At 46.8% G+C, this 11097-nt stretch overlaps 3 protein-coding genes and 1 long non-coding RNA gene across 7 annotated transcripts; 2 read left to right on the top strand and 2 right to left on the bottom strand.

The window, feature by feature from the left end:
• Position 1: 1 nt before the first annotated feature.
• Positions 2 to 2699, bottom strand: Cnb (Centrobin). 2 transcript variants are annotated; one of them, NM_139423.3, is made up of 5 exons: positions 2479 to 2699; positions 1241 to 2417; positions 1021 to 1182; positions 621 to 958; positions 2 to 556 (listed from the first exon to the last, which is right to left on the bottom strand). In NM_139423.3, the coding sequence occupies exons 2-5, from the start codon at positions 2402 to 2404 to the stop codon at positions 151 to 153; spliced, it is 2070 nt and encodes a 689-aa protein (NP_647680.1). In that variant the 5' UTR covers positions 2405 to 2417; positions 2479 to 2699; the 3' UTR covers positions 2 to 150. The 2 variants fall into 2 exon arrangements, with proteins under 2 accessions (NP_647680.1, NP_001261300.1); NM_001274371.1 differs by having other exon boundaries at positions 2479 to 2509.
• Positions 2700 to 2788: 89 nt separating this feature from the next.
• Positions 2789 to 7530, top strand: mu2 (mutator 2). Of its 3 annotated transcripts, none has more exons than NM_167927.3 (12): positions 2789 to 2925; positions 2984 to 3184; positions 3245 to 3725; positions 3780 to 4616; positions 4736 to 4827; positions 4883 to 5000; positions 5059 to 5154; positions 5212 to 6387; positions 6443 to 6484; positions 6542 to 6649; positions 6709 to 7011; positions 7068 to 7530. In NM_167927.3, the coding sequence occupies exons 1-12, from the start codon at positions 2815 to 2817 to the stop codon at positions 7280 to 7282; spliced, it is 3780 nt and encodes a 1259-aa protein (NP_728695.1). In that variant the 5' UTR covers positions 2789 to 2814; the 3' UTR covers positions 7283 to 7530. The 3 variants fall into 3 exon arrangements, with proteins under 3 accessions (NP_728695.1, NP_001163326.1, NP_523887.2); NM_001169855.2 differs by having other exon boundaries at positions 4691 to 4827; NM_079163.4 differs by having other exon boundaries at positions 4673 to 4827.
• On the bottom strand, positions 7392 to 9196 carry Mfap1 (Microfibril-associated protein 1). Its single transcript, NM_139422.3, has 3 exons — positions 9010 to 9196; positions 8027 to 8948; positions 7392 to 7964 (listed from the first exon to the last, which is right to left on the bottom strand). The coding sequence occupies exons 1-3, from the start codon at positions 9086 to 9088 to the stop codon at positions 7529 to 7531; spliced, it is 1437 nt and encodes a 478-aa protein (NP_647679.1). The 5' UTR covers positions 9089 to 9196; the 3' UTR covers positions 7392 to 7528.
• A 609-nt stretch (positions 9197 to 9805) lies between these two features.
• Positions 9806 to 11022, top strand: lncRNA:CR44536 (long non-coding RNA:CR44536). Its single transcript, NR_124757.1, has one exon. It is a non-coding gene; the product is annotated as a long non-coding RNA:CR44536 (long non-coding RNA).
• Positions 11023 to 11097: the final 75 nt, after the last annotated feature.

Genomic DNA, 11097 nt, shown 5'->3' with positions numbered 1-11097 from the left:
TGCAAAAACTAAACTATTTACTTTCAGAATTCCATAGAAAAATATACAACTACAATGTCCATTGTAGCGGCCATTCAAAGAGGCAGTCATTCTTAAAAAACTACAGGTATTACTAGATAGAATATTACTTGTCGAAAGCATCTCTCGTTGTCAGCACTTCCAAGGTGGAGGCTTACTGTTGCCACTTCCGCTCTTTGGTTTGCTTTGTTTGCTACCCTGTTTGGATGTCATGGCCAAGATCTCGTCGAGCCTGTCGAAATCACTGGGCGACTTGCTGAGCAGCAGTTCAATGTAGGCCTGCAGCTTGTCCATCGGCGAGGGGGGATCCCGTTTGCCCACCACATCCAGGTTATTCTTCTCAGTGTTGTTGCTGCGCTGCGATTTGCTCGATTTGGGCGTTTCTGGATACATGCGTGCATTATTTAGCTCCGGAGATTCACTGGCTTCAGTGTCACTGGATTGGATAATGGAGTTTTGACTAGGAGTGGTGAGGATAGCAAGGGCCTGCTGCCACTGGGCCTCCATTACCCCATGCAGTTTCTCCGCAATATCAGCACTGGAATGGAAAAAAAAACCATTTCTATTTAAACCAGAAAACAAATAAGGCTCTCATATCTTACCGCTTTGTTTTGTAACAGCTGAGCTTGAGATCCATTTCATCGATCTTCTTCGAGGCATTCGCTAGTTGAAGGCGGTACAGCTCCACCTCCTCGTTGTGCTTTTCCTGGATGAGATTCAATTCCTGGTTGTTTTTCTCATTGATCATTTCAAGCTGCTTTACTGCCCGCTCGGCTATGAGTCGTTCACGCTCCCGAGCTTCGTTCTTTAAATGCTCCTCATTCTTGTCCAGTTGGTCCTGGAACTCCTGCATCTTCTTGGCCACAACATTTTCCATTTGCTGTTGGTAGTATTGCTTTAGGGATTTCTGCTGTATATCTAGCTTCTTCTTGAGATTGGTCTGCAAAACAACAATCATTTATTATTGAGTTCTTTTTTTTTTTGTATTTATTTTTAAATAACCTCAGTTTCAGTTAGGTTCGCCAGAGTTTCTTGTAGGGATTTACGATGGCTCTCCAAGGAATCCGCTCTTGCTTTCTGCTTCTGATGATATTCTTGCAGCATTTCCTTTTGATTGGTCAGCGTGTTATTTTCCTTCTCCAGTTCCTCTATCCGCGCTTTTAGCTTATATATAAGAAATGTGGTTAAAGTGGCCGTGGTTGAAATCTTATTTTTAAATTACCTTTTCTTGTTGGTAGTCTACCTTGGCAAACTTATCCCTTAGCTTATTCAGCTCGGCATGTGACAGCTCCTCCGCTCTTTTGCTGCTGTTGAGTTGCATTTCCAGTTGCTCCAGTCTTTCTTCCCATTGCTTGGCGTCTTGCCTGCAATGGTCCAACTCCCTTTCGAGTTTATCATTCTTTTCCTGAAACCTGGTGGCCAAGTTGACCGCCTGCGACAACTCGTTCTGCAGTGCATCAAACCGGCTCTGGGATTCGCCCCTGTCCGCTTCCAGCCGGTGGACAGCGTCCCGCAGGTGCTGAACCTCGTAGTTGAGACTTTGAACTGTTTGCTCTGCCTCGGTGAGAGCAGCATCCTTCGAACGATCCACCTCGATGGCCACTGAGATTCGCTGCTGGTACTCCAAAAGATGCGACTGCAGTGTGTGCACCATTTTCTCCAGATGCTGCCTTCTGAGTTGTTCCTCTTTTAGGGAAGAGCTGCACAGTGGTCGGTTGGGCGAGTTGTTGTCGAGTACAGTTTTGGTCAAGCTGCTCTTGCCCCAGAGCTCGCTCAGACTTATGATCTTGTTCTCATTCAGGCTGCTTCGATCGACCCTGGCTGCTTCGACAGAAACGGCGCCGGAGGATGATGAGGCCAGCCTCATGCTGGGCAGAGACGAGGTTCCCGGATGACCCTCTTTCCCCGCCCGCTCGTTCCTCAGATGATCGTCGCTGCGGTGATGCAGGTGGTGATCGTGCCTCTGCCAACGGTGCGCATTATTGTCGTCTAGGTAGTGGTCGATTTCGAGCAGAATGTTGTCGTCCAGTGGTCGATGGCGGAGGGGCTCAACGGACCCACTCTTCGGCGTGGAGTGCACCATGCCGTGGAGCTCCCTACTTGGCCTTCCAGCGTTCCTTACAGTATTCGTGGATATGGTGGAAATGTCCGAGGGAGGCTCCTCCGCATCCAGTGCGATGTTCTGCAGCCGGGAATTGATGCTATTCAGCTCCGATTTCTTGCTGGGATGTAGGAACTGGTACGCTGCACTTGTGGTCGCCGGGGGAGGGGGCGGGGGCATGGCCAACGCATCTGCCGCCGCGCATGCGCTCATTTTGTCCTCCGCGCAGAAGTTCGGTGGTATCAGGAGCAGCAGATCGGTGTCGTCCGTATCGGTATCACTCATGCCTCATGGTTAACTGTATTAATAGTATGCTTATAGTACAATAATTGTTGTTTCAAAACAAAAGTGAAACTAACCACCGATTGCCATGGTGATGCACAGGGTTGCCAGGTGCACGTGGCAATGCAGGATTATCGAAAACAATGGACTATCGGTATATCACTATTCAGTGTGTCAAAACAAAAACTAAAGCTCGATATTCTAGTCTTCACAAGGCACTATATAATTTTAAAAATAATATACGTTGTTAGTCTTATTTTGCCTTTTGGCATATCTGTTGTAATTAACACTACCGTATATATCGCCTGTTTTTGGCGCCCATTTCAAGTGTGACCGTTCAGTGCGTTTGTTGTTTCCATTTATTGTCTTGTTTTTTTTTTTCGTCCTTCAGTTTTGAAGGAACTGCCGCCAGGATGGCAGATGTAAGCCTGTTTTTTGGCGGTTTGCCGGCCATTCTTCTGAAAGCGGATACCATTTACCGCATTGGGAGGCAGAAGGGCCTGGAAATAAGCATCGCCGATGAGGTAAATTGGCCCTTACTTAAACATTTCCCCTTTAATAACTCCTATCCTCAATGGGCAGTCAATGGAGCTGGCCCACGCCACAGCCTGCATACTGCGCCGAGGTGTGGTGCGCCTGGCTGCCCTGGTGGGCAAGATCTTTGTGAACGACCAGGAGGAGACCGTGGTGGACATCGGCATGGAGAACGCCGTGGCCGGCAAGGTGAAACTCCGCTTTGGCAATGTGGAGGCCAGGCTAGAGTTTGGAGAAGATCACGATGAGGTATGGGCACCAAATACCATTCTTACAGGATGCATAACTTAATGCTTACCCTTCGTTCAGGTCCACGACAGTAGCGGATTCGGGGAATGCCTGAAGAACGGATTAAACAACACAACCTTGGACAGCATGGATGTTCCGGAAACACAGCCTCCATCCGCCAACACATCAGTCAACACAACGGCAGATAGCTTATTTATACCCGAGACCCAAGCGGTGTTATGCGAAAGGCCTTCGACCGGACAAAGAGTGTCGCTGGGCGATGACTTCATGATACCCGAAACGCAGGATATGCTTGCGGATCTTCCACCTGAACCACCAGTGTTTAAACCCCCGGTTATTCCCGTAGTTGATAAGCCAGGTCCGACGATAGACAGCGATGAGGAATCATCTCAGGGCAGCATTATACGCATGTGCACCCAGGATTATAATGAGGATGCCATCGATGACTTCGATACCTCACAGGTACTCTGCGATGTTCTGCTGCCTCTTCCGCCGCCAACAGCACCAATTGAAGGTCTGGAAAATCAGGATACTAAGCGGGGTATGTGCATCCATTGAAACTGATAACTTTCAATAATGTGCGCTTTCTTCTTAGATCAACTGGACACCACCGACATGGAAATGAGTGCCTTGAACTGGTCGGCTAGCAATTCCAAATGCTGTGCTCTGAGTAGCACCAAAGCGGATGATATATTGCCGCGTGGCGATGCCTGCATTACTCCCGATTTGACCGCTCCGTCCGTAGATAGAAATATCTGCACACCCGATCTATTTGACCTGATCATGGGGGGGGATAGGAGGCGCGATGGCTCCAGCAGTCCAGATCCGTTCGTTCGTCCTGCGGACAATACAAATACCGCCACACCGCAGTTTGGCGGAGTTAAACAGCTGGTTGTGGCGACGATTGAGACCCCCACTGCCACTCCTGACACGAATAGTCAGGAAAAGAATCAAGATATGATAGCCACTCAACGATTTCCACGACATAAATTGTTGGAAAGTGACGAGGAAGACAATGGGCAAAACAACCAAGACTTCGTGGCTACTCAGGCGTTTAACTTAGGACGTCCGCAGGCACCACAAGAAAATGAAGCCAATCAAGATCTCATAGCGACACAGGCATTTAACTTGGCACCGCCACAAAAAGTTGATTCACCTAAACCCTCTACAGCTAATGATGCTTCCAACCAAGATTTTATAGAAACTCAGGCATTTAACTTAGGAATCCCACAAGCAAACATGGCTTCACCAGAAAATAATGAGATTTCCAACCAAGATTTGATAGCCACTCAAGCATTTCCCGCCAAGATCAATAGCTCTCGTTGCCAGGACTTCGTAGCCACGCAACCTTTTCATGTGGTCAATCAGCATTCCGTGAGTTTACAGGACAAGGAGAACATTCCACTTGACGACAGTGTCAAAGTTGCATCAGGTAAGAATACCAAAGATGTTCCTTATTATGGATCTGGAAAATAAATATCTGTCCAGATTCGAAATTCTTTGAAGCGACTTGCGGTGAGATAGATGCTGTGCTCAATGAAATGATTTCAGGGACTGTGGCAACGTCGCCTGTAAGTCCCAATGAGGAGTCGATACCATTTTTTGAGCCGTGTGTGATCAAGGATAAGAATCACTATCAGAAGGTAACTTAAACCTAAACTCTAAGCATAGTTTGCGTTATTGGTTATTTCCATCCAGATCTGTCAGATTGAAGGCGTTTTTAGTAACGTGAGTAACAGGAGTCGTGGGCGTACTGATGGAACTGGCTTTGGCCGTCTCAAACGGGTGGCCAAATCGGAATCTCCTCCAGAAACCCGTAGGTCACTCGCAAATGAAGCTATACTTGAAGAATCTAAAATCCATTTAATTTACAGCAATCCGTAAGGACAGACGAAGATCGGAGGGTTCTGAGAGACCGGGAAGTAACTCGAGAGAACGGCTAAACAATTTAGTGGATAAAAAATCGGAAGGTAAGCGATTTTATAATTTTTTATTAAAGAAATCCCTATTTATATATCAATTTGTAGCCCTTAACAAGTCGGTTATCCGGGAACATGGCATCGATTCCATTCCAGAAGAGATAACAAAGGAAGACAAATCAGACTCAGAAGAGAAAGGCGATTGTTTCAACAATGTTGTTAATCAATGGCGCTCCCGTAAAAGACGAATTCAAAGCCGCCCTGGTACTCCAGGAAGCTCTTCAGAAAGGAATGAAGTCAACGCAGATGTGGTGGATAAACCCAACGAAGAGCCACCTACCAAAAATATACGTGCTAGAAAGGCCAAGAAGGCGGAAAAGGCAGACTCATCCAAGGATATTCCCAAGCCTACGACAAGAACCAGGCGCCAAACCAGCGATGAAGATGTTCGAACGCCTGATCTAGGAAAAGGAAGAAAGGCCAAGAACACTGCTTCGAGTAAGGCAGACACATCTAAGAATATTGCCAAAGGCTCGAAGAGAGTCACTCGACAAAATAGCGCTGATGATGCCGAGTTGCTTGAGGAGGACAGTTCTGTCCAGACAGAAAGCGGAAAAAGGGTTAAGAAGGTTAAGTCAAGTAAAGGGGAAACGTCAAAGGACATTCCCAAGGCAAAACCCAGAACTAGGCGCCAAACTGCCGACGAAGATGCTATGACCCCAAAGGCAGAAAAAGAAAGACAGATTCAGGGGGAAGAAACCAAGGATATGTCCAAGCCAGCGGCCAGAACCAGGCGAAAAGCTAGCGCTGAAGAGACTGAGAGTGCAGCACAAGCCGTCAAACCGAAAAGAGGTGGAAAAGGCAAGAAAAACGAGACTACCAAAGCTGAGGCAACTGTGGAAAAGCCTATGGTTAGAACCAGGCGCATGACAATCGCCGAAGATTCCAGCACCCTGACGGAAGTAAAAACAGGGGGCGCATTAATTAAACGTGCGGTTGTCCGCATATCCAGGGTAAGCATAGAACAACTCGAGTCTTCCACAAGCGCTGGAAATAATGCCAGAGTAACTGGGGCTGCTCAGTCGCGTTCTACAACGCCCTCAATTGAAGAGCCATCATCTAGCTCAGCTGCTGCCAAGGAGCCAAATGTATCTACAGCAACTACACGCAGGCGAGCTAAGCGCTTAACATCTGGCGAAGAGCCCACGTCCAGCTCGGACGTCCCTACCAAGAAGCCTAAAATGTCTGTTGACGAGGAAGTTCTGAAGAACAGATCAGGCGCTAGTAAGTTAAATTCTTATTGTTGATGGACTATTTTCACATTTACCTTTCCTTGCAGCTACAACGCGATTCAGTCAGCCGGATGCCGATCCCCTTAGAGGTAAATGCGTCCTTACCTTACACTTACCTTATCTTACACCATAATCTTCTTTTCTAGCAATTAACTTGTACGTGAGAAAGGCCAAGACTACTACGGGCAAAATTAAGGTAGCGTTCACCATGTGCAATCGTCCAGCTTTGGAAACTGTCCTCAAGTCACTGAAGCGTAAGTAAACACATGCCGCAAAGCGAGTTGAATTCTAAATAGATTTATATGCTTTCTAGACGTGGTGGAGATCACCGAAGATCCCTTGCAGTGCGACCTGCTTGTGATGGACAAGGGCGAGCGCACCTATAAGTTCCTAACAGTCATTGCTTCCAACAAACCAGTTCTCTCCACCAATTGGCTGCACTCTGTGAAGAAGACCAGGAGCATCGACATAAAGGCAGACCATCTGTTCAGCGACCCAACGTTCGAGGAGACCTACAAGTTCAAACCCTCCTCCGTACTGGAACACCCTCGCTTGCTGTATGGCTTGCACTTTATGCTCGGCAAAGACATAGTGCCAAAGGCCAACGAAATGAAAGGCAAGCCTAACTAGAAATCTTATTCCAACTAGTGGCTAATCGGTAATCTCCCACAGTCATCATTCACAGCGCCGGCGGCAAGGTTCATGCCCAACCGCCTTCGCTGGCCATCAGCGTGGATCTGTACGTGGTCACCACCAGCAAGGATACGAAATCTAAGCGACGTCTGAACAACTATGAAAAGGTGCACTTCATCAAAACCGAGGCTGTTATGCAGGCGCTCGTTCAACACAACATTGAAATGCTACAGGAGCACACGCTCAAACTTTAAACGTTATAGTTTTTTTTTTTGTGTGTTCTCCGCTTTTTGTTATCATTCGTTAGCCATTATTCCAAAATTGTACATCACACATCGAAGTCCCAGACGAAATCTCGTTCATACCTTAAACTTATGATATTTGTATTATATATAATTGTTTGTATATGAAGTTTTGGTTCCATCATAACTGTGGCCGCACAATATTTACTTGTTACTTTCCTAATGCCTGTCAAATACATCAATTACATACGTCTAACACTACTCCATCTTTTTTCGCTTCGAGCCGGTGGGCTTGTCAAACTGCTGCCTCATGCCGCCGGCGTGTTCGTTGTGGAACTTGATGTTGCTGGATGACTCGGCGTACCAGGGCGAGTCGAACTTGGTGGTGTCCTGGTCCACTAAATGAGTGTACTTGGTGCGGCCGCAGCGGCCGAAGTTCTTCACCTGCATCACCTTGGGCAGAATGGTCTTATCGAAGTGATCCTCCAGCGTGGCCTGGGCGAAGTCGCGCTTGAGGACGTCGTTCTCCTCATCCAGGTAGAAGGCACCACGATGATAGTACTTCTGCAGGAACTTGTACTTGCCCTTGGTGGCCTTGTTGGTGACCACCTTGGGGTTCTGGCGCAGCTCCTGGCGTCGCTCCTCTTCGGTCATGTTGCGCATGCGATCAATGTCCAGCTTCTCGCGTTCGACGCTGAAAGAAAAGGGAAAGAATTGTTAAAAAGGAATTCTAAGAGCAGTTTGATGTTCACTTACTTATCACGTTCCTCGCGATCCCGCTTCATTCGCTTGAGTTCACGCAGCTTCCAGGCCTCGTATTCCACCTCGTCGTTTTCGTCGTCCGTGCACACGTCCTCGATGCAGGCCTCATTGGTCTCCGGCTTGGTCTTCTCCAGATCTTTCTTGACGCTCTCCTCGACCATTCGCAGGGTGGCTCTTCTGCGCTCCTTGGCTGCCCGCTTGGCCTCCGCCTCCAGCTGCTTCTGCTTCTGAGCCTCTCGCTCCTTCTCCTGGATGGTGGCACGATCTCTCTTTCGGACGAAGAGCGGCTTCAGGCGGGGTTCGTTGTCCTCCTCGCTTTCGGTCTCCTCCTCGTACTCGGAGCTTTCTGATTCGGACGATTCCGACTGTTTCTCATCCTCTTTCTGTAGAACCTCCTCCTCGCGCTGCTGCTGCAGCATGCGGGATCTCAGCTTGGTGCGCCGGTTCTCCAGCTCTGTGTCGCTGAGCTCCGCATCCGTGTCGGATTCGGATGCCAGTGTGATCTTATTGGTGCCCCGCTGAATCGCTCCCTGTGCTCCCTCGTCTTCCTCCTCGTCTTCGCTGTCACTCTCCATGATTTCCGGTTCGTGGATGTGTCGGTGGCGTTCCCTCCGCTCACGTTCCATGTCCTCCATGTCTACGGGTCGCTGCCGCAATCTTCGGAGGCGTGGATCGTCCACCTCGGCATCGTCCTCCTCCTGGCCCTCACCCGCCGCCCGCTCTTCGCCCTCCGCGCTGCCGCCTTGACGGGAGAGCTCCAGCTTATGCCGTTCCGCCTTGTGGCGCTCAAGGCGCTTCCTGGTGTCAATGAAGTCATCGTCGTCGCTCTCCTCCGAACTGGAGTCCGCACGGGCGTAGTCGGGTCGCTTACCGGATATGTATCGCTGCACCTTCACCTTTTGCATGGACAATTCACCTATTGAAGAGATATGCAGCTTATAAACAATTTCTGGTGAGGATCGAGCTTCGCTGTTTACCTTTCTCATTGCGCATGGGAATGGCGCCCGCTGTGCTCTGGATCCCAGAAGCGGCGGCGGCGGCGGTGGCTGCACTCATCGTGGTTTTAACTTATAATCCACGGGTAATAAGCAAATCTTTGTATTTATTCCTTGTAAATATTTCCTAAATAAAAGTATGGTAAATTAGAGATGGACAAAAGTATCTGAAAATAATCGATACTTTGCTTACAAATATTATCGATGCCTATGCAGCTCAGCAAAACCAGAGTGGCAACGCTATCGAACAAGGCCCGCAATTTGAAATATTAAGAAAGTTTTACTACATATATATGGTGAATATTGAATTGCAATGACGGAAGTGCGATGACTTCGCAAAGCCAGAATTAAGGCCAGCAACTAATTGAGACATTCGATAATTGAAAATATTAATACACAGAAAGAAATGGAGCAATTTATTGTTAGACAACTATATATTGGAAAAAACTATTGAAAGTAAGAAATTCATTTTCATTTAAGCTTTTTTGGATTGCAAAAAATTTAAACATATATATTGGGTTCCTTGGTGAAAAGGAAAATGTTCTTTTCTGTGCTGTTTTTATAAACAAGTGTTTTAGCAATGTCAACGCCCACTCTCATTAGTAAATTAATTGACTACTACGCTTTCTCCAATTCCCATACGATGGATAGAGGGAGGACGGAGGAGGGGTGCTTGATCTTGTGTAATGCCGGAATCGAATCCAAAATTCTTTTTATTGGTATTGCGTATTTTCAGTTTCGACAGCACGCAGCCAGCACGTGTGAAGATTGTCTTGTAATGTTTGAAAAACCGTTCGGATCTGATGTGATGTGATTTGATACCCACCCAACCGGACCAAAGTCCGAAAGAACCACTTGGCGGACGAGGGGCTCGACCAGTTTTGTGACGTCTTCGGCCACTTGCATCCGAGGAACAGAGTTAGCTGGATTTGCTTTGGATATGGATGGGGATGGGGATTTGGAATGGAATGGAATTGGAATGGCATGGGATGGGATCGTTTCGGGCCTAAACACCGAGACGCATTTGCCGAACTGCTTTTAACTGCTTTTCGTCGGCTGAGGTAGTTGAATGGCCAAGATTTACATGAGACTGTTAGTTAACGACATGGCGGGCATATTTAATTAATGCAACACGCTTCATGCTTAAGTGCATATCTGCCTAGCTAACTCACTGACCTTTAGAAAAATGGGCGTCGATTTGGTGACTTTCCGCTTGGGGGGAAGTACCTGCTGAATATTTGGAGACCCCCTTTCTTTTTGCCACTACATACTAGATATGTACATACATTTTACATTTATCAATTTATTGCGATTTGAACTCTTTTTGAACTGACCGGCGCCGTTTCAGTTCAAATTTAAATTCAAACTGGGAATACATTTCAATTAGAATTAAACACCCACACTGGCGCACAGGAATTGTAAACAAATAATTTTCTATTAGCGGGAGAAAGAGTGTCATTCCTGATCAAAATCGTACCAGATCGAACTCGTTATCGTTATCCAAGTAAAACACCACATAGCCAGCAATTGAGGCGAGGCGACAAGTGTACAAAAAACGAAAGATATAATCGTTTCCATTATTAATTGGCGCACTTTTTGCCTTTGTGACTCGAGTTACTTAAAAAGTAATAAAGGGTGAGACAAATGGAAATATTTACACATCACGCAATCCCAAACTGGCCAAGAACCAGCAATTAAACTTTTATGTTTGTTTACAGCGCATTTCACTTGGCTCAACTTGCCACAATTAACAATCGCCATCGAGGGATATGCAAAGGAGTTGGAAAATACCGGATATTTTCCGGCCATTCGTGGAGCGTCTTCTGCAGAATTGAAAATGAATCTTCGCATATGAATCAGAGCGTTTCAATTCCCTGAAATTAATTGATAGCAATTTAGGAAACGGTTTGGCAAACATTTATACACGATTTTCAATTAAACGTTTCCTCAAGCTTATTTTACTTATACCCATCATATTTTTATATACATTTACTTAATACCTACATACCTACCTGATTATAAGTTTCCTATCATTTTCTCAATCTACTAACCTTTTAATTTAAAGTTATA

Source organism: Drosophila melanogaster, chromosome 3L (assembly GCF_000001215.4).
Source record: "Drosophila melanogaster chromosome 3L".
In the NCBI taxonomy this organism is placed as follows: Eukaryota; Metazoa; Arthropoda; class Insecta; order Diptera; family Drosophilidae; genus Drosophila; species Drosophila melanogaster.
Note: the sequence above shows the minus strand (reverse complement) of the source record. Positions and strands in the feature narration are given on the sequence as shown.

What these genes read in the sequence shown, in the direction of transcription:
- Mfap1 (NM_139422.3), bottom strand. Translation starts at nt 9,088, where the DNA reads ATGAGTGCAGCCACCGCCGCCGCCGCCGCTTCTGGGATCCAGAGCACA. An exon ending in TCCCATGCGCAATGAGAAAG is followed by an intron (nt 8,949 to 9,009) that starts GTAAACAGCGAA and finishes TCTCTTCAATAG; the next exon opens with GTGAATTGTCCATGCAAAAG. An exon ending in GATCGCGAGGAACGTGATAA is followed by an intron (nt 7,965 to 8,026) that starts GTAAGTGAACAT and finishes CTTTTCTTTCAG; the next exon opens with CGTCGAACGCGAGAAGCTGG.
- Cnb (NM_139423.3), bottom strand. Translation starts at nt 2,404, where the DNA reads ATGAGTGATACCGATACGGACGACACCGATCTGCTGCTCCTGATACCA. An exon ending in TAGACTACCAACAAGAAAAG is followed by an intron (nt 1,183 to 1,240) that starts GTAATTTAAAAA and finishes CTTATATATAAG; the next exon opens with CTAAAAGCGCGGATAGAGGA. An exon ending in CGAACCTAACTGAAACTGAG is followed by an intron (nt 959 to 1,020) that starts GTTATTTAAAAA and finishes GTTGTTTTGCAG; the next exon opens with ACCAATCTCAAGAAGAAGCT.
- mu2 (NM_079163.4), top strand. Translation starts at nt 2,815, where the DNA reads ATGGCAGATGTAAGCCTGTTTTTTGGCGGTTTGCCGGCCATTCTTCTG. An exon ending in GGAATCTCCTCCAGAAACCC is followed by an intron (nt 5,001 to 5,058) that starts GTAGGTCACTCG and finishes TTTAATTTACAG; the next exon opens with CAATCCGTAAGGACAGACGA. An exon ending in AGTGGATAAAAAATCGGAAG is followed by an intron (nt 5,155 to 5,211) that starts GTAAGCGATTTT and finishes ATCAATTTGTAG; the next exon opens with CCCTTAACAAGTCGGTTATC.